This window comes from Chlamydomonas reinhardtii, chromosome 7 (genome assembly GCF_000002595.2).
Source record: "Chlamydomonas reinhardtii strain CC-503 cw92 mt+ chromosome 7, whole genome shotgun sequence".
Lineage (NCBI taxonomy): Eukaryota > Viridiplantae > Chlorophyta > Chlorophyceae > Chlamydomonadales > Chlamydomonadaceae > Chlamydomonas > Chlamydomonas reinhardtii.
This window is the reverse complement of record NC_057010.1, coordinates 369,487-389,174: the sequence shown is the minus strand read 5'-3', so window position 1 is coordinate 389,174 and position 19,688 is coordinate 369,487. Positions and strand designations below refer to the sequence as shown.

General features: G+C 67.0%; 4 protein-coding genes across 4 annotated transcripts in view; 2 read left to right on the top strand and 2 right to left on the bottom strand.

Moving 5' to 3' along the window:
- CHLRE_07g314866v5 (uncharacterized protein) overlaps positions 1–404 on the top strand; it is an 8,466-nt gene extending 8,062 nt beyond the window's left edge. The window contains exon 9 of the mRNA XM_043063864.1: positions 1–404. This exon is cut by the window's left edge and continues 2,014 nt beyond it. The gene's annotated coding sequence lies outside the window, so the exon portion shown is untranslated.
- A 402-nt stretch (positions 405–806) lies between these two features.
- Positions 807–1,738, bottom strand: CHLRE_07g314833v5 (uncharacterized protein). Its single transcript, XM_043063863.1, has 2 exons — positions 1,399–1,738; positions 807–1,291 (listed from the first exon to the last, which is right to left on the bottom strand). Exons 1-2 carry the CDS (start codon positions 1,555–1,557, stop codon positions 1,238–1,240), a joined length of 213 nt encoding a protein of 70 aa, XP_042922431.1. The 5' UTR covers positions 1,558–1,738; the 3' UTR covers positions 807–1,237.
- Positions 1,739–1,804: 66 nt separating this feature from the next.
- CHLRE_07g314800v5 (uncharacterized protein) lies at positions 1,805–13,108 on the bottom strand. Its single transcript, XM_043063862.1, has 17 exons — positions 12,865–13,108; positions 12,573–12,665; positions 12,067–12,293; positions 11,609–11,705; positions 11,091–11,299; positions 10,645–10,881; positions 10,138–10,476; positions 9,857–9,934; positions 6,087–9,686; positions 5,576–5,872; positions 5,106–5,336; positions 4,781–4,867; positions 4,514–4,669; positions 4,029–4,337; positions 3,600–3,668; positions 3,051–3,328; positions 1,805–2,794 (listed from the first exon to the last, which is right to left on the bottom strand). Exons 1-17 carry the CDS (start codon positions 12,878–12,880, stop codon positions 2,674–2,676), a joined length of 6,444 nt encoding a protein of 2,147 aa, XP_042922430.1. The 5' UTR covers positions 12,881–13,108; the 3' UTR covers positions 1,805–2,673.
- A 130-nt stretch (positions 13,109–13,238) lies between these two features.
- CHLRE_07g314751v5 (uncharacterized protein) lies at positions 13,239–19,562 on the top strand. The gene is made up of 4 exons (XM_043063861.1): positions 13,239–13,504; positions 13,634–14,831; positions 15,029–16,374; positions 16,679–19,562. The coding sequence occupies exons 1-4, from the start codon at positions 13,409–13,411 to the stop codon at positions 16,700–16,702; spliced, it is 2,664 nt and encodes an 887-aa protein (XP_042922429.1). The 5' UTR covers positions 13,239–13,408; the 3' UTR covers positions 16,703–19,562.
- The last annotated feature ends 126 nt before the right edge of the window (positions 19,563–19,688 follow it).

Below are 19,688 nucleotides of genomic sequence, written 5' to 3'. Positions count from 1 at the left end.
GCTTGAAGGTGTGTGTTGCGCAAGGCGGGTGGCGGGTGGCGGGTGGTGTGAATTGCAGGTGCATGGCAATCCTTGCATCAAGGAGCGGATGTGGCGCAGCTGGTTAGCGCGTAGGTCTCATATGCGAATATGACCACTGCTCGGGTGGGATATCCTAAGGTCATGAGTTCGAACCTCATCATCCGCAGCTTCTTTTGGGATGCGCATGCCGTAATGGGTCCAGCCGTTTTAGTTGTTATGGAGAAGGGGGCCCCAGCAGTTCGTATTTTGGCTGGCGCTGCCTGTGATGGCGCGTTCGGGCACGCAAGGGCTTTGATGGCTCGACCATGCGATCCAGGTTGTCACATGCGCGCAGGTTGGGAGCACAATGGCAGGAAGGCGTGCAAGAAGGGATATCAGCACTTCTGTATGCAGTGGCAATCTGCCTGGCTGACCAACCCAGGCAGCTGGCAGGGCCGCTACCTTTTGCAGCTCACCACTGCAGAATGTGTTGAGGATCCCCTCACGTCTCCCTCCCCTTCCGTACGAAGAGGCCAAGGGCAGCGACGGAAAGGGGCAGCTCAGGGGCGGTCGGTGAATGGAAAAACTTCTCCCCAGCCCGGATCGAACGGGCGACCTAAGGATGTCTTCATGTATCATCGATTACAGTCCTTCGCTCTTCCAGCTGAGCTATGGAGAGATTTCATATAATATCGAGACCAGGTTTCGATCCTGGGCAGCGACGGAAAGGGGCAGCTCAGGGGCGGTCGGTGAATGGAAAAACTTCTCCCCAGCCCGGATCGAACGGGCGACCTAAGGATGTCTTCATGTATCATCGATTACAGTCCTTCGCTCTTCCAGCTGAGCTATGGAGAGATTTCATATAATATCGAGACCAGGTTTCGATCCTGGGACCTCGGGGTTATGAGCCCCGCACGCTTCCGCTGCGCCATCTCGATGCGGGCTAGACACCGATGCCCAACCAGGTTCACATCGGCTTCACGTCCCCGCCTTGACTTGCCGAACAACCAGCGTTGAACCGGCGCCATCTCGATGCGGGCTAGACACCGATGCCCAACCAGGTTCACATCGGCTTCACGTCCCCGCCTTGACTTGCCGAACAACCAGCGTTGAACCGGCGCCCCACCCCTCCCGCGCACAAACCAAAACTGCACTTATCCAGATTCGAACTGGAGACCTCCCGCTGCTTGTGCTGGGCTCTGAGGCTCATACTAAACGGGTGCTCTAACCAACTGAGCTATAAGTGCTTGCTGATGTTGGAGAGCCGCTTCACAAGGACCAGACTAAGGCACTGGCGCGCCCAGCGTGCGGGACAAACGCACACGGCGGCCGCACCCACAGGCTGGCGACGTCCTATTTCTCGGCCCAACACGTTGCCACCGAGTCAGTTGAACTCACACTCATCTCCCCGTTGGAGGCCTTGAGGGCAGCCACACCACCACGGCGGCTGCAGGCTGATGCGGCGGCGGTGCAATGCTCACTCTCCAGCTCTCTAATGCGGTTGCACAGCTCCTCATATGCAGGGGGCTGGTAGCGGCCAGGGCCCCTGACTCGCATGCATGCACATGCCCCGCAGCCGGCCCAGATAAGGCCTCGGCTCTACAACGTCATGTTTGCTTGTGTTGCATTTTAAAGCACGTCGATAACTTTAACAACGAACATAAGTGACATCTCGGCCGCTTGGCTTCACAGGTTGGGCAACACAGCCCGCGCTGCCAGTTGACTGTTTGTCATTGGGTGTAGGGGCTTTGCTCCTGCTAGTGAGTCACAGGGTAAGCTGTGGCAGCAGCGCAGCACAAATCTTCAACACTGGCACTTACAAACAGATGAAACAGCATGACCACCCTCTAGGTGGCTCTCGCCACTGTAAGCCCAGGTGACCCGGCATGGACCAGTACGGTATGCGGGTGGAAGCACGCACGCCTGGTCCGCAGCACAGGTGTGGTGGTGGCGCCTTACCTGACGTCCGTAGGGTGTGCACTGCGCAAGGAGCAACTCGGAGCTTTCGAAGGGTTTCGAGCAGCAGGGCTGAAGCCCCGATGGAAGGGAGGGGCGGGCATTCGGTGCCAAGGCACCTAATCACCTAGGCTGACGGGCTAGCAGTTGACGTAGTTGGCATTGAGTAGTACAGTCGAACACGCCTAACTTCGTTGCGCGTAAGTTTCCCGGCGTTATAAGGGCCCACCGGCCCGGGCCACTGGTACTTACGGGGACAGGATAGCACGCATGCTCGTGCACACCACCTTGTAACCAACAACAACAAGTATGGTATGCTGGTGGAAATACAGTACCCTGCCATCTTGCGCTTCGCACCCCTCCAGCCTTTGTTGAGCTTGGCAGTTCTTGGCAACAACAGTTCCCAACACCGAACCACCCGACCCGCATGACCCGCCACGATGCACATGCCCCAGTACCACAGCATGCACCCCAGCAACACCGCCCGCCCGCCCGCCAACAAAACACCCTATACGCTTCCACCCTCTGTTCCTTCCATACACCGCAGTGTGCTTGACATCGAACAACTCTTGTAAATGCATCATGATATTCAAACGTGCTTTTGTTGCAGTCACACACAGGCAAATGATATACGGGCGCTTGACAGACACGGCATCCCCATTGCCCAACTTCCCCTGCCCCCTTACCGGCCGCGGCCCCAACCCATCCACAGCTCTCTTACTCAGCTTGGCCGTCCCTGCTGCCGCTGCGGCCACCACCGCCTCCTCCTCGGCTTGGCTGTGCGGGCGAGGCGGCACGGCTCGCCAGCATCTTCGCCAGCGTGGTGGGTGAAGCCGGCCTGTGGGGGCATTGGATGGGGAGCAGTAGGAGAGGGTTGAAAGGCGGGCTAGGCACGTAACACGCACACGAGGCGGATGCTGGTTACCCTACCACAGGACGCTAGTGGTTCCGGGTGCCCCCGGTACCCAGGCACGCCCGCCGTCGCAGCACACACACACACACATACACACGCACACACACACACACACACACACACACACACACACACACACACACACACACACACACACACACACACACACACACACACACACCTGCTCGCCAGCAGAGCTGACGCTGCCACCGACTGCAAGCTTCCACGCCCCCCACCGCCGCCGCCATTGCGACTGCCTCCATCTGCCTCGGTGCTGCCACCGAAGCGCAGCGCTTTGTTGCTCCCGCCGGCGGCGCCCGTCAGCGCCGCGGCGGCGGAGAAAGTGGTCGTGGCGGCCCCGCTGCCGCTGCCTCTGCCGCTGCCGCCTGGGGCGACGCCGTTGCCGCTGAGTTGGGCGCTGGTGACGTGGCTCTGCAGCTTGTCCACCTGGCGGGCGATCTGCAGGTGCGGGTGCGTGGAGGCAGGCGTGTGTGTGTGTGTGTGTGTGTGTACGTGTGTGTGTGTGTGTGTGTGTGTGTGATGGGAAAACGACGAGCGAGCGCCCGCACATGTGCATGCGCGTGTGCGCATGTAGGTGTGGGCCCCTCACGCCAGGATGCCGGCCGCCATGGGGCCCACACGCAAGCACCGCGCCATACACGTGCAGGGAGAGTGTCCAGCGCGCGCCCACGCCCCCCCCGCCAGCACAGCTGCACACCCCCACCCGCACCTTGAGCATGACCTGCTGCAGGACCTCCTGTTTGGCGCCCAGCGACTTCTCCGCGTCAGCCAGCGCGACCTGGGGGCATCGGGAGGAGGCCCAGGGGCGAGGGGCGAGGGGTGAGGCAGCTGTATGTGCACATCGGTACCCCGCAGCGCAAAGACCACACCGGGGCAGGCAACACGAGGCAATTACGTGCATAGATGTCTCGCATACACAAAGCACATTCACACAAGTGTCTCACACCCTCCCGTTCGCCTCGTTCTTGCCTTTCCCCGTCAGCCAACCCACGCCCTCCCATCACTTCGCAACGTCAAGACCGACCCAGGGCAACGACACGCACTGCCCCCCGTCATGGCACGCACACGCACACAACACACACACACACGCACACAAACACTCAGGGCCCCCCAGCCATCACGCCCCCCGCCCCCGCACCTGCAGCCGGTGAATCCCTTCATCCAGCTCCAGGTCACGACCCCGCGCCGCCGCGTCAGCCGCCAACACCGCCGACCAGCTGGCGCCGCCGCCGCCGCCGCCGCCGCCGCCCTCGCCGCCATCTGCCGCCCCCGGCGGCGGTGCCACACCCGGGCTGGGCTGGTCCCTGCCTCCAGGCTGACCCGCCCCCGCGCCCGCCCCCGGCTCCAGCCCGGCGCGCAATGCCGCCAGCGCACTGCCGGGCTGGCTGCCGGGCGCGGCGGGGCGCTTGAGGCCCTCCACGTCCCGGGCCAAAGCTTCGCAGCGGGCCTGTGGGGGTGGGTGTGTGTGCGTGTGTGGGCGTGTGTTAAGGAAAGGGAGCTAAGCTACATCACGTGTGGCTACCGCTACGCGCTGTGAACTATCGGTATGGTTATGTCCACCACTCTGTGTGCCGCCCATGCACACGCCCACCCACGCGCCCATCCACAGCCCCAGCCGCCCACCTTGAGGGACACGATCTGCTCCGCCGCCGCGCTGGCGGCCGCCGCCGCGTCGCGGGCCGCCGCGCCTGTCGCCGCCGCCTCTGCCGCCGCCGTCGCCTGGCGCTCCTGCATGACGTTAATCTCCACCGTCATACGGCCTACGTCGTGAGCCGCCTCCTGCAGGAGTTGTGGTTGGGAGATTTGGGTTTGGGAATTCGGGTGAAACACTCGCAAATTGTTGTGCAATCACATGCCGTAGCAGACACACGCGCACCCGCACACGCACACCTGCAGGTCCGCCATCAGTCCGTCCGCGGTGGCTGTGACGGCCTTGAGGGACTTGGCCTGTCGCTCCAGTTTGGTGGCGATCATGTCCTGAGAGAGTGGGTGGGTAGGGGTGGGAGAGTGTGGGAGGTGGGTTCGGTGCGTGGGTGATGGGGTGCGGCTGTGCCTCAGGCGACGAATGAGGCAGCGGTGGTCCGCGACAGACACGAGCGTGCAATTGCACATGTGCAAAGCCACATGCGTTCCCCGACGGGACCGGTCTCGCACGGGTCCCGGAATTGGAAACCCACTCCCGCCGGTCCATCCCCAACCCCCACGGCCCGCTCACCAGCACCTCCTGCATCTCGGCGGTGGTCACGAAGTGCTCAGGCGCGGGGTCCGCGGCGGCAGCCGCCGCTGGCGCAGCTGCCGCCGGCGCCGCAGTAGTTGCAGCAGCCGCTCCAGCCACACCCACTGCAGGTGCTACTGCCGCCGCTGCAGCCGCCGCCCCTCCAGCCGTCTCCAGTTTGTCGACACGCAGCCGCAGCGCTTCCAGGTCGTGTGCCTGCTCCACCAACTCCTGCGGCGCGGTCCGACATTTGCAGGAATGAGTGTAGGTGGAGTGTGTACATTTGGTAGGCCTGGCGTGAGCACCACGAGCCCAGCCAACGAAGACACACGCGCAGACACACACACACATACATACACACACATACACACATATACACACACATACATACACACACACACACCTTGAATTCTGCATCGCATGCACTGTCCTACGCGTAATGTTTTCCTTGTGCTCTTTAACACACACACCTTGAGCGCCTCCCCGAGCTCCTTGGTCAGCCGCGCCTCCGCCTCCGTCACAAGCGCCTGGGCCGCCGCCGTCGCCGCCTCAGTAGGTGTGGCCGCAGCCGCAGCCGGCGCCCCTGCCGCGTCCTTAGCGGGCGCCGTGTCGGCAGTAGCTGCAGCAGTGGCGCCCCCTGCCACAGCAGCTGCCGCGCCGCCTGCTACAGCCAGCGCCGCCACCTGCGCCTCCAGTGCCGCCAGCTTCTCGGCCAGGCTGCGCACCTGGACGAAGGCGGAGCCGCTCTGCTCGGCGGCGGCACTAACCTGCGTACGGCAGTGTGGGATGTGTGTTGTGTGGAATGGGGACACGAAGTCAGTTGTGCTGGCACTGGCAGCGCAGGCAGAGGGGACCTATCGAAACTAATCCCGGCCGGGGTTGCAAAAGCAACAGTCTGTAGTGTAGCCAGTGCCCGTAAACAGTACGTGTACGTGACGCACGCGGAACGCACAGCCAAAAGGCTGCGGTCGCTCTGCTCACCCGCGCATCCAGCTCCTCCAGCTCAGGCACGGACGCGCCGCCGCCACCGCCAGCCGCCGCCGCCGCCGCTGCCGCCGCAGCCTCCGCCGCATCCGAGCGCTTCACCGACCTCGCGCCCACACCGCCCCCACGGCGTGTGCCCACTTCTAGCCCTGCCGCCTGCAGCGCGCCGTGTGCCGCACTCAGCGCCTCCTCCGCCCGCTCCGACGTCTCCGCCAGCTGCTTGCCCAGCTCCGCCAGCCGAGCCTCAAGCGCCGCCAGCGCCTCCGTCGGGGCGGCAGTAGCAGCTGCAGCCACAGCAGCGCCGGCGTCGACACCAGCGCCAACAGCATCTGCGGTTGCAGCATCGGCAGCGGCGGCTTTGCCACTGGCAGCGGGCGGCTCGGAAGCCGTCGTCGAGGGCGCCATGGCGGCGGTAGTAGCAGACGCCGCAGCGGCTTTGGCGGCTGCAGTATTGGCGATAGCGGTCGCAGCGGCGGCAGGAGCAGCGGCTGCGGCCGCCTCCGCCGCGGCCGCAGCCTTTGCCACGCCCTCTATGGCTGTGCGGGCTTCCGCTGTCCTTGTGCGCGACTCGTCAGCCGCTGCCTTCACCCCCTCGGCATCCGCCCGGCACGCCTCCGCCCCCGCCTTCGCCTCCGCCGCAGTCGTTGCAGCAGTAGCTGCTGCGGTCGCCGCCTCCGCTGCGGCGGCGGCAGAGCTCGTGGCAGCTTCGGCCGACGCGGTCGCCGCCTTGGCAGCTTCAGTCGCCGCCTCTGCGGCGCTTGTTGCCGTCTTCGCACCGTCACCTGCGGCGATGGCGGCCGCCGTTGCGGCCTCGGAGCGAACTATGGCCGCCGCCACCTCACCCACCGCCGCCGCGGCCTGCGCTGCCGCCGCCTCAGCCGCCCTGCACGCCTCCCGGAGAGCCCCCTGCAGCTCCGTGTCAGCACTGGCGGCCGCCACGGCCGCCGTCGCTGCAGAAGCCCCGGTGGCTGCAACGACTGCAGCGGCAGCATCCTCGGCCTCAGCTTCCCGCTCATCTCGTGCCTTCACCGCGCCTACGGCTGCGGCGGCTGTAGCGGCCTCGGCGGCAGCAGCTGCGGCGGTGGCTTTTGCGTTGGCCTCCGCCGCTGCGGCCTTGGCACCAGCGGCCTCCGCCAGCGCCTCTGCTGCCTTGGTGCTGCATTCGCCCAGCTCCTGCTGCGCCGTCGTCAGCAGTGTGCGCAGCTCAAGCAAGGTGGCAAGCACATCGGGGGGCGGCGGCGTCGCCGCCTCCAGAGGCACAGCAACAGCAGTAGCAGCATCAGCAGCATCAGCAGCAGCAGCAGCTGGGGATGCTGCCTGAGCTTCTGCTGCGTTGGCGGTGGTGGTGGTGTGTGCCTCGCCGCCGGACTCGCTCAGTCGAGGCCACTCGGCGTCCTTTGTTGCAGCGGCGTCGGGGGCGTCGGCAGCGTCCGTTGCAGGGACAGCGGCGGCGGTGACGGCAGCTGCAGCCGGCACGGCAGCCTCCAGCTTTGCGACAGACTGCTGCAGCGCGCTCAGCTCTGACCGCAGCGCCTCCACCGCAGTAGCAGCAGCAGCCGCCTGGGCTGCAGCAGCAGTTGCAGCGGCGGCATTAGCGGCCGCGGCGGCAGCTCCATCGCTGTCGCTTTTGGGTGCGCCTGAGACCTGTGCCAGCGGCTCGGACAGAGCCGATGCAGCCGGCGGGGCAGGGCCATCGCCGGAGCTGCTGGCCGGTGCACTGGTGCTCGTCGGCTCAACAGCAGTAGCCGCTGCAGCTGCTACAGCCGGAGCCGCGGCAACAGCCACAACTGCCGCCGACTCCTGCTCCTGCTCCTGCTGCTGCTGCTGCTGCTGCTGCTGCTGCTGCTGTTCTTGCACCGAAGCCACCTGGGAACTGAGCTGCTCCACTGTCACTTCAAGCGCCGCGATGCCACCATCTGCAGCGCTCGCGTGCTCCTCAAGCTCGCCTCCCTCCGCCGCCGTAGCCGCGCTCGCCGTCGCCTCACTCCGCTCCGCCGCCGCAGCGGCGGCGGCCGCCGCCTCCTCTGTCTTGGCGGCGCCGCCCGCCACCTGCGCCCCCAGGTCCTCCACCAGCGCGCACACGGCCTTCACCTCGCCCTGCAAGTCCCGCACCTGGCTGCGGAGGTCGGTGACGGCGGCCGTGGCGGCGGCGGCCGCCGCCTTGGCGGCAGCGATGGCGCCTGCGGCGGTCGCGTCGTCCACTGCCCTGGCGGCGGCGGCGTCCACTGCGGCCTGCTGCGCCGCCTTGATCTCCGCCAGCGCCGCCGCCACCGTCGCCTTCAGCTCTGCCTCCGCCGCCTCGGCCTCCGCCGCCACTGCCTCCGCCGCCGGCGCGGCTGGCGCAGCAGGCGGCGTGCTGGCAGCGTTGGCGGCGGCGGCTGTGAGGGCGGCTATGGCGGCAGTGGCGGCGGCTATCTCAGCTTCAAGCTTGTTGGCACGCTGAGCGCCCTGATCCGCGGCGGCCTTCGCCGCCGCCGCGCCCTCCTCCGCCGCCTTCAGCGCGCCTTCCAGCGCCTGCACCCGCCTGCGCAGGTCCTCAGCCTCCGTGTCTTCGGCCGCCTTGTTGGCTGCTGCTACAGCCTCCGCCTCCGCCTTGGTTGCCACCACCTGTGGCGCCGCCGTGCCCTGCTGCCCTGCCAACCCTAGCCGCGCCACCTCTGCTGCTACAGCCGCCTGAATCTGCCGCTGCAGCAGCACCGCCACCGGTGATCCCGATCCAGGGCCTGCTGCCGTCCCGGCGTCAGCAGTAGCATCAGCAGTAGCCACAGCGGCAGTAGCATCCCCGCTTGGCTGTAGCATGCTCTGCAGCTGCTCCGCCACCGTGGCTGCTACAGCCGCCGCCGTCACCGCACGCATGCTTCCCTCCAGCTGTTGCACCTCGGACTTCACGCCCTCCACCCGCAACCGCTCCTCCTCCGCCTCACCCGCCCGCCGCTCCGCTGCCTCCACTGCCTGCGCCAGACCCGATTCGCATGCCGCCACACGCGCCTCCAGGCCCGCGATGCCCGCCGTGCTTGCCTCACACGCGGCAACCCGGGACTCCATGGGCCCCAACGCCGCTGTCGCGCCGGCGGCTGCGGCCGCTGCCTCGTCCGCAACCCGCCGCGCCTCCGCCGCGCCGGCGGCAGCCGTCTCCGCGACGCCGGTGGCCGCGGCCGCGGCGTCAGCGGCCTGCGCCGCCGCTTGCGACGCCGCCGCCGCCGCGCCTGTGGCCTCCTCTGCCACGTGTTGCGGCGCCGCCACCCGCTGCTGGCTGACGTCACCGACATGGGCCGCCGCCGCCGCTTGCGCCGCCAACTGCCGCTCCAACGCCACCAACCGTTCGTACAGCACGTGCGTCGCGCTATCCATACCAGGCAGTATGGACAGGCCACCGGCGCCACTGGCGCCGCCTCCGGCAGCTGAAGAGCGCGGGTGCGGCGGTGCCGCCGCCGGCTCCTCAAAAGCGCGGATGGGCGGCGGCAGGCTGGTGTTGAGCGCGGCGCGGCCACCCACGGTGGCGGCTGCCGGAGTGGCCTCTGGCGCCTGGCCTGACAGCGAGTGCGCCGCCTGCTGCCCGTCTGTTGAGACTCCTCGAGAAGCGAGCAACGCTTGGCCCTGTGTGCATTGGGACGGCGGGCAGTCAGCAGCCGTGCCGCTAACGACACGCGTGTACACGGTGTGGTTGTGTTTCCCGGTTGCCTGGGTGTTGCACCCCGCCAAGACAGACATCCCACGCGACCGAGGGCGCCGCCCTAACTAACACATGGTGTGTCTGCGCCACACACCTGAGGCAGCAAGGCAATGCCGGCTAGCACACGGCCGCGGCCACCGCCACCCAGCGCCGGACTCCAAGTGCTCCCGCCCTGCTTGTGCATAGGCACAGGCACAAGGCAGGCAACTCAGAGATACAGCCGCAGTCATGAAGAGGCGCGGCGACAGGGCAGGCTCGGGCGGCATGCAGGCATGCCCAGCAGCCTGGAAGGACTGGGCCGACATCACATGTGTCAGCCACAAACCAAGGCTCCCCATGCCCCCCGCCCCCCCCAAAGCACACCGCACCACGCACCGCGCCCATCAGCCGACCCGACACCGCCAGCAGCGGATCCGACAACAGCGGGTCACCGCCGTCCGCGGCACTGCCGCCGCCGCCACCGCCGCCTGCTCCAAACGCCTGGCGAGGCAGCGGTGCCAAACCACTGCCCGCACCCGCACCCGTGCCGCCACCGCCGCCGCCGCCTGCCAGGCCCTGCACCGTCTTGGCACGGTGGCGGCCTCCGTGCGGCGGCGGCTGGTGTGAGGCGTTCAGGTTAGGAAAGCTACGCAGCCCTCCTCCTCCGCCGGCACCGCTGCTGCCGCCGTAGCTCTTGCTGACGGCTCCCGCGTCCGCCGATAGCCGGTCATAGTACTGTGTGCGTTTGCGAGTTTGCACGTGCATGCGTCATGGCGGGCGGGTCCAGGTGGACCCTAATAGTCCCAAGGTTTACAAGGTAGGCCGTCGACACCGCGCAAAAATCGAAGTCCGCTCCGGCCCACTCCCCGCTCCCATCTCCCCCGGCCCCACGCCCGGCCGCACCTTGCTCCGTGGCTTGATGGGTATACCGTGTCCCACATCGCCTCCTCCGCCGCCCGCGGGCGGCTGCGGCAGCCGCGGCAGCAGCCGGTCCTTGGCTGCGCCTCCTCCACCGCCCCCGGCTCCCAGCCCCGGCGGTGAGTGCAGCAGCTCGGGGTCCGAGTGGTAGGCGCCGCCCTCCTCCAAGAGCTGCAGGGCCCCGGCGCCGCCTGGCATCAGGCCGCCGCCCACGGAGGTGCGCTGTGCAGTGGATGGTGGTGGTGGTGGTGGTGGTGGTGGTGGTGGTGGTGGTGGTGGTGGTGGTGGTGGTGGTGGGAGGGACGGTCAATTCAAAGAGGGCAGGACGCGAGGCCATAACTCCCATTTCATGCCACCACCCGGGTAACATCCCACCGCCATCTTACCGCCATCCTAGCTCGTCCCACTTCCCATCCCCTGCCACGACCCACCATGCCAGGTGGCGGCGGTGGCGGCGGCCCCGCCGGCGCCAGCCGTGCCAGCTTGTGCCCCAGCACCCCCGCCGCCTCCCACACGTCTGCGCCGCTCTCCTCCGCCAGTGCCGCCAGCGACTTGAGGAACTGCTGGTAGCCCAGCTTGCGCGCGCCCGCCGGCTTGCACTTGGCAAACACCACATCCACCGACACACTGCTCAGCGGCCCTGTGTGTGTATGTGTGCGTGTGGTTGTTGTGTGCGTGTGCGAGCGTGTGTGTGCGTGTGCGAGCGTGTGTGTGTGTGTGTGTGTGTGTGTGTGTGTGTGTGTGTGTGTGTGTGTGTGTGTGTGTGTGTGTGTGTGTTGGCAGAGAATGAGGGAAAACGGTTGACAGTCTCGACACCGTGCATACGGCCACGTGGCCTCCTCCTCGTCGTCCACCTCGTCCTCCGTCAGCCCTCGCAAAGGGATCTTCGGGATTGCAGAACACTATGCCTCCCCCCCTCCCTCCCTCCCTCCCTCCCTCCTCCCCCTACCTGTGGGTGCCAGCAGCCCCAGGTCCTGCGCCAGCCGCTGCAGCGCACTGGCGGCCAGGCGCGGCTCGGCGTAGTCGGCGTCAGACACCAGCCGGCCCTGGGCAGAAAGAGGAGGAGGAGGAGGAGGAGGAGGCACACACAGGCCTCAGCGCTGGAGTGAAGGCGGAGGCTGGGCACCAGGCACGTTGGCAACCGGCATACAGCGCAGGCAGGCACGGCGCTTGTATGTCGCCGTACCTTCACCACCAGTCACAAAGGTCAGCCCCCGCTTCACGGCCCGCATGCCATAACGCCCCACCCCACCCAACCGCTCAATCTTAAACACGGTCAGTGCCCTCCCCCATCAAAGATCCTATCTATCTATCTATCACCTATTCAAATATGCCTTTCAAAACACACATGGCCCCAACCCTCAAACTCGCCAGCCTCGTTTTCCCCTCTCGCGCGGGCGCACGCACCTGGCCCTGTGCCACCGCGTACCGCGCATACACGCGCCGCAGCAGCTCCGCCCGCTCCGCGCCCTGCGGCACCCCGGGCACACGCGAGGCCTGCCGGATGCGCTGCTCGCGCGCCGCCTTGGCCTGCCACTGCGATAGCCGCTCGCAGTGCGCGATGAACTCGTGGGGCGGGTACAGCCGCCCGCGCGCGGCGGCGTCGGCGCCCCCCGTCAGCCCCAGCACCTCACCTATGTATATTTGAGTGATAAGAAAGGGAACGAAAGCCCGCCCAACGACGGCGCCGGAGTTACTTGAGTGTGTGTATGTGTGTGTATGTGTATGTGTGTGTTTGTATGTGTGTGGGTGTATGTGGGTGGATGGGTGTGTGAATGTATATTGGTGCGCGTCAGCCGCCCACTCCCGTCAGTTCCCGTCCCTCCGAGCATGGACTCCCATGCAGCCATACCCTGCACCGCCACCGCCACCGCCACCACCACCACCACCACCACCACCAGCACTGCACCCACCCAGCAGCTTTGCGTTGAGGCCGTTCAGCAGCCCCAGCTGCCCAAAGGCCGCGACCATGGCTGAGTGGTCGATCGCGTTGTTGTTGTCCGTGTCTGTGTGAAGTGAGGCGCAGGCGGAGGTCACGACAGGGCCATCAGGGGGCCATTGGATACCCAGGCCAAGGTATGCCGTACGTGCAAAATGCTCCGCTGGACCTGGCCCCACGTGGCCAGCTGGCCCGCTTACCCCCGCTCCCCCCTCCCCGCCACCCTATCTCTGTCCCTGTACACCACCGGTGTCTTGGCAACGCACCGTATACCCTGAACATGTCAGCAAAGCGCTGGAAGGCCGCGACTGCGTTCGCTGCCAGTGGACCACCCTGATCCTGGGAAGGATACAGCTCATCCACGCCTCCTAAGCCATACGTGCTAGCTCTCCCATCCGCGCTGGGCTTTGCAGAGCGCGGCTTCGGCAGGATGGCTCCATCGCTTACAGAGTCCTCGCGTGCGGGAGACGCCAGGTTGCCCTGCAGCCAGTAAGAGTGTTATACGTATGGTACTTTACAATGGGTACAGGGCTCCTGCTTTTGTTGACCGGTTTCTCGAAGAGAATGCACGCAGCAGTGCTCTTCGTGCGCCTCTTACATCTATTACAGCCGTTTCTGCGCCATCGGGGCTTAGGATTTCCCTATCTTCCAGCTCTCCAGACTCCGGCTCGGCCATTTTCGGGCTGCCAAAACCACTTTCGGTCTCTTAAGCCAAGCGCGTGGGCGAAGGGGTGTGCTTTTGAAATTGATACATTTTATATTGATGTATTAGCAACAAATAGCGACCACCAACGTCCAGGGTTACGGGTTATGCCGACAGGGTCTTGTGTTGCGGCTTTTCGGGCACGCGGCCGACCGTTCCCAGAGGTCCTGACTGACAATTCCGGAGTTTGCCGTCACCAGCACGTGCGCTTATGCATTTACTGCACATAGAACAACTCCAGTCTGCAATCTCTTCCCTACCGTGGAATGTCCTTGCATACGGCCTTCGGGATGCTGTGTCGAGCCTGGGTACCCTGACCTTTACTGGTGAAGGTGGGCGACACCGCGCGCCTGCCATCGGCCGACGACGCTTTCGCGGTGGGACTGGGCAGGTGGGGGCGTCAGGTGATCTTCCAGCGGGAGGACATCGATCGGTACCTCGCGCAGGCGGCCCGGGGGGCCCAGGTGCGCCGGGTGCGCCGCCCGCCGCCTGCCCCGGCTGCCGCCCGAGCGGCGGCCACGGCGGCTCCGGACGCGGCGGCCACGGCGGCCGCGGCGGCGGAGGCCGCGGCTGCGGCGGTCGCCGCGGCGGTTGCCGCGGGCGCGGATGCCGCCGCTGTGGGGGTGCTGAAGGCGGCGGCGGCTGCTGCCGCAGAGGCGGTGGGCGTGGGCGTGGGCGACGGTGGCGGCCGTGGTGCCGCGGCGGGCCTTGGGCTCGACGGCCGAGGCAACGGCAACGGCAGCGGCCGCGGCCGTGACGCCCGCCCGTGGCAGCAGAAGGTCCGCGGCCGCGTGGTGTCCGCGGCTGAAGAGGCGGACGCGATGGTGGTCCGGTCCCTGGTGCAGGCGGTCTTCGCCGCGGTGATCGCGAACGCGGCCGTGGTGCCGGCGGTGGTGGTTGACCCCAACCCCTTCCGCATGCTGGTGGACCAGGACGCGATGGAGGCGATGCCTGACAACGATGAGGTGATGCCGGACCGGACGCCGACTGCGCTGGACGCTGCGGCAGCTGCGGCCCGGCGTGCGGCCCCCAAGCGGAGCCGGGAGCAGGCGCAGGCGGCGGCCGCGGCGGGCGAGGCGGCGCTGGCGCTGGCCATCCGGGAGAGCAAGGCGGCCAAACAGGCCTTGGCGACGGCGGCGGCGGTGCGAGCCGCCGCAACAGCCGCGGCGGCGGCGGCAGCAGCGGCCGGGGCCACGGGCACCCCGGCGGCGGCCGAGGCCGGGGCGGCCGCGGCGGTGGTCGCGACAGCAGGCGTGAGTGGCACGATGGCCGCCGTAGAGGCCACCGTTGCGGCGGGCGTGGAGCCGGCCTCGCCGCCGGCCGCGCCGGTGTCAACGGCGGGCTTGGGGGGCATCGTGGGCCCGGCGGTCCTGCCCGCGGGGTGGAGCAGCGACGGTGGTGTGGGTGATGAGGGCCTGGCGGGCGGCGTCGGGCAGGGGCTGCTGGGGGATGCGGAGACAGCGCCGGATGCCAACGCGAAGCTGCTGTGTCAGGGCCGGCGGGGCGGTCCTGGCGACTTCATGGACGTTAGCTCGGTTGCCCCGCCCGGGGGCGGGCAGCAGTAATGCGGCGGCCGAAGCAGGCCGCTCCGGGGCCCCGGCCCTTGCGGGTGGGGTCGCATAACGTGCGGGGGCTGCGGAAGCGGGTGCCCCACCTGGGGTGCTCGCGCCTGCACGCCCTGCTGAGCTGCTGGGAACGGCAGCGCCTGGATGTGGTCTGTCTCCAAGAGACGCACGTTCTTGACTCGGACATCGACCTTGTCACGGCGGACCTGGCGGCAGCCGCTCAGCGGCTGCATGCACGCGAGTGGACTGCGTGGTGGGCGCCGGCCCAGAAGCCGGAGGGCCGTCGTGTTACTGGCGGTACGGCAATCCTCATTCGGTCGAGCCTCCTGCAGCAAGGCGCCATGGTGCTCGCTGGCGGCGCAGCTGCCGTGTCGGTGGCGGCTGGCGCGTGGGCGGGCCGCGGTGTTAGTTTGCAGTTGCAGTGGGGTGGCCACACCTTCACGCTGACGTCAGCCTACTTTCCCCTGGCATCCACAGCGCAGCAGGCTTTCATTCGTGAGTGGGTGGGCCTTCGGGCGTCGGGCTCGGGCGAGCACCTCCTGGCAGCTGACTTCAACTTTGTGGCAGATGTGGCGCTGGACACCGTCACTGGCCGGGCGCGCAGCGACGGACCCGCAGCCGCCGCGCTGGCGGCGGCGTGCCCTGGCCTCATTGACGTGTTACGGCGGCGCCACCCGGCTCGCCGCGTGTGTACCTTCTTCCACCCCCACGGGGCGAGTCGGCTGGACCGCATTCTGTGCAGTGGCGGCCTCGAACCGCAGGTCCTGGAGTGCGGCGTCGCCGCCGGGGTGCCCTCCGATCATATGCTTGTAACGGTTGCCCTTGCGGCGTCGCCTGAAGCCGCGCCACCCGCTCGGAGCCTGCCCAGGGCCCACCTCGGTTTCCGGGACTTCAAAGACTTGGATCGTGACTACCGTGCCTGGCTGGGTACGGCCCTGGCGGCACGCCCTACTGATCCTGTTGAGCTGCTGGAGTGGTGGCCGGCCCTTAAACGGGCTGCCGCCACGTCCGCCAACCGCCTGAGCCGGGAAGCTGTTACGAGGCGTGTGGCCGCCAGCCAGCGGGAGGCGGCCGCGCTTGATGCGGCGGCAGCAGCTGCCGCCGCGGTGGAGGCTGGCGGTGATGTGCAGGTGGCGGCGCAGGCGGCCGTGCGGGCGCGGTGCACGGCGGCGGAGGCCGCCGTGGCCGCGGCCGCCGGCGCGGCGCGACGTACGCGCCACGCGTGGCTGCGTGGCGGCGAGAAGCCCTGCCCTCTCCTCACGCGCATGCTGCGGCCGGCGGGTGGGCCGCGCGTGATTGCCAAGTTGAAACAGCCCAATGGCACCACTACATCCGACCCCACGGTCATGGGGCAGGTGATGGCGCGGTACTGGAGGGACGTCAGTGCCGCGCCGCCGCCCGCTCCGGATGCCCGCACGCAAGTCCTGGATGCGCTGCAACAGCACGGGCGCCGGTGTACAGCCGAAGAGGCGGATCAGCTGGGGCGGGTTGCGGTCTCGGCGGCGGAGGTGCGCGCGGCGCTAGCCGCTGCGCCGGCTGGGCGCGCGGCGGGCCCTGACGGCATACCGGTGGAGTTATACCAACACTATGACAGTGATTTTGCGCCGGTCCTAGCGGATGTGTTTACGGCGGTGGGGGAGGGGGCTGGGGTGCCTGACGGGCTCCTGGATGGCGTGTGGTCTTTCTTCTTTAAGTCGGGCGACCCTACCGAGCCCTCTAATTATCGCCCCATCACGCTGACGGATACCGATTACCGCACCCTTGCCCGGGTGTTGTGCTTGCGACTGCAACCGGTGTTTGGGCGTGTCATAGACCCTGAGCAAACTGCGTTTCTGACGGACCGTCGCATTGCCGATAACGTCCTCTTGCTCCAACTTACTCCTGGCCTGTTGAAAGCCGCCAAAAAGGCCCCGGCTGTGGCGGCCTTCCTCGACTTTTACAAGGCGTATGATACGGTGGACCGCTCTTTTCTGCTCGCGTGTCTGGAGCGCATGGGCGTGGGGGCGGGCTTTCTTACGTGGGTGTCCCGCCTGTTAACTGATACACGTGGGGCGGCGTTGGTGAATGGACGTGTGTCAGGATGGGTGCCGTTGATGGCGGGCGTGCGGCAGGGCTGCCCGTTGGCTCCGTTGCTCTACCTCGCTGTGGCACAAGCCCTTCTGTCATGGCTACGCAGCCGGGGGCATGGTGTGCTCGCTAACCTTGCGTCGGTGCTGGCGTCCCAGTATGCGGATGATTGCACGCCGTTTCTGGAGGGGTTTCAGGCGGTGCCGGGGTTCCTGGCGGACATGGATGTGTTTCGGCGGGCGTCTGGACAACGGTTAAATATGACTAAAGTTGAACTGATGGTGATGGGGACGGTCGGCGGTGCTGGCGCCCTGCCGGCCGGCATGGCTGGCCCACCCCTGCCCCCTGGCTGGCGTGTGGTGCCGGCGGCCAAGTCACTAGGGGTGCATTACGGGGATTGGGGCGCATGCTCCCCACCAGTTACGTTTGAGGCCGTGATGGGGGTGCTGAGCAAAATCGCGCGCATGCCCGTGTCCATGTTTGGTCGGGCGGCCGCGGCGTCGGCTTATGCTTTGGGCAAGGTCCTGTATCATTTGGAATTTGCGGGTCTTCCCCAACTGTACGTTGTGGACCGGCTGCTAGCCAGGGTGGCGGCGGTGGTGGATCGGCGACTGTCGCCGGCCCAGTTTGATGCCAGCCCACATGCACGCCCGGTTGGCCTCTCCATTGACCTTATGCAACTGCCTCCGGCGGTGGGGGGGGCGGGCCTGTTGCCGCTGGTGCCGCATGTGAAAGCGCGGCAAGCCGGTCTCGCGGTCCGGTGTGTGTTGGGTGTGTGTGGTCTGCTGCCGTACGTGCCCCCGTGGACCCGGGTCGCGGCGGCGTGGCTGCGCCAGGTGCACCCGGCGGCAACGCCCCTGCGTTTCTTGGTGCGGGGGGCCGCGGACCGTGTGCTGAATAAGCCGCTCACCCCGGCGGGCAAGCCGTTTGCGCGCCTGCTGAAAGCCATGACTGCATTGCCCGCGGTGACTCTTGTGGCGCCGCCCGAGCCGGGCGCGTGGGTGAGTCATGTGCCGTTGTGGGCTAACCCGGCGCTGTGTGTGGACGGCCGCACGTGGGAATTGGCTTTCGCGGATTTGTTCGCTCTGCCGGGACTGGCGTGTGTGGGCCAGCTGGTTGCAGCGCATGACGGCCTGAACGAACTGCGGCAGGCATTGACAAGCCCTTGGGCGGAGGGCTCCCGGTCTGGTGAAGCGTGTGCGGATATGTATGTGACTGCTGTGTGGAGGCGGGTGCTGCACTGGAGCACGCGGGCACGCCTGCCGTCGCCCCTGCCGGGGCCGGCGTCGCCTCAAGAGGCGGCCGACCGGTTTGCGGCGGCGGTGGCCCTTCTTCCCGCTGGCTGGGCTGCCGCCGCGCGTGCGGCCCAGCTGGCTCGGGGGCCTGCCGCCGCGCTGCCGCTCCCGGTGGCCGACGTCGTGAGTGCTACGGCGGAGTCGGTGCAACGGGTGGTGCGGGGACTTGAATGGTTGCAGTGCGGGGGGCCGCCCATCCTGCTCACTGCCTACACGGTGAAGGCGGGGACCGTGCTACAAATGGCTCCACAGTTAGCCGCCCTGAAGGCTAAGCATTTGCAGTATGTGTGCGATGCGGGTGTGTCGGGGGTGGGGGCTGCCCTGGCGGCGGGGGCCTTCGTGTGCACCTTGGCCCGCTTGTGGTCGCTGAAATGGGAGAATCATCATAAGGAAGCACTGTGGCGTGTGGCCGCCAACGCTTGCTGGGCGTTTCCACGGCATGCTAGCGAGCGGGCGCGAGGCGTTACTGTTGACCCGTGTTGGGCGTGTGGGGTGGACATGCAGGATGGGGACCGGCGTCACTGGTTTTGGGACTGCACTGTTGCGCTGTCACTGCGGGAAAGTATGGGGATGGCTATGGGTTCCCTGCCGGAGGAGGCTCTAAGTGCCTTCTCTCGTGAGGAGTTGTGGTTAGTGCGCCCGCCTGCGGGGCTTGCGCCACCTGTGTGGGATGTGGTGTGTCTCGCTGCTATGTCTGCCCTGGACTTTGGTCGGCAGCGTGTGGTTATGGCCGGGTTGGCGGCGCGAGCGAAGCTGCCGTCGGCCCGGGTGCTGAGCATTGGACTTGCCGTCGTAGCTGACTTCTGGGGTCGTCTCCAGACGTTTGTGACTTTGGGTATCAGGCCAAAGGGTTGGGACGCTGTGCCGTTTGCGCATCCCTTCATATCTCGGGCTGTTGGTGACGGCATGGTTTTGCGCTTGCCGTATGACGCTGATTCCCCGCCCCCCTCGCCGTGAGAGGTTGTGCGTGGTTGGTGGCTCTGTGTGTGGGCAGGATGCACGTGTGGGCGACCGTTCTAGTACCTGGACGCTTGCGCCCTGGTTAGTGCGTGCGCTGTGCGTGTGTCCTGCGGCCTAGACGTTTCCCGGCACTCCTGTGCCTAGGCTTGTGGCGTTGAGGCACAGCGGTGGGGCTCTGGCGGGTTGAGGCTTGGCTAGGACTCACTGTGCGCGGAGTCACGCGGACTTTGCCCGCGGGAGGGTTTGCAGCAAAGTCGGGGTTGGGCCCTGATAGCATGTGATGGCTCGGCGTCTTCGGGAGCTGGGACTGTCCCCTCTCGTGATGGAACATGGCAAGGGGCAGGAGAGCGTCCCCTCTGTAACATCCGCATCCATACTTTCATCCAGGGCTGTTATGGCTTCGGCTGCCTCAAGCAGGCCTGACCCGGTTTAGAGACCACAGCAGAACCACGGCAAAATTCTCCCCAGCCCGGATCGAACGGGCGACCTAAGGATGTCTT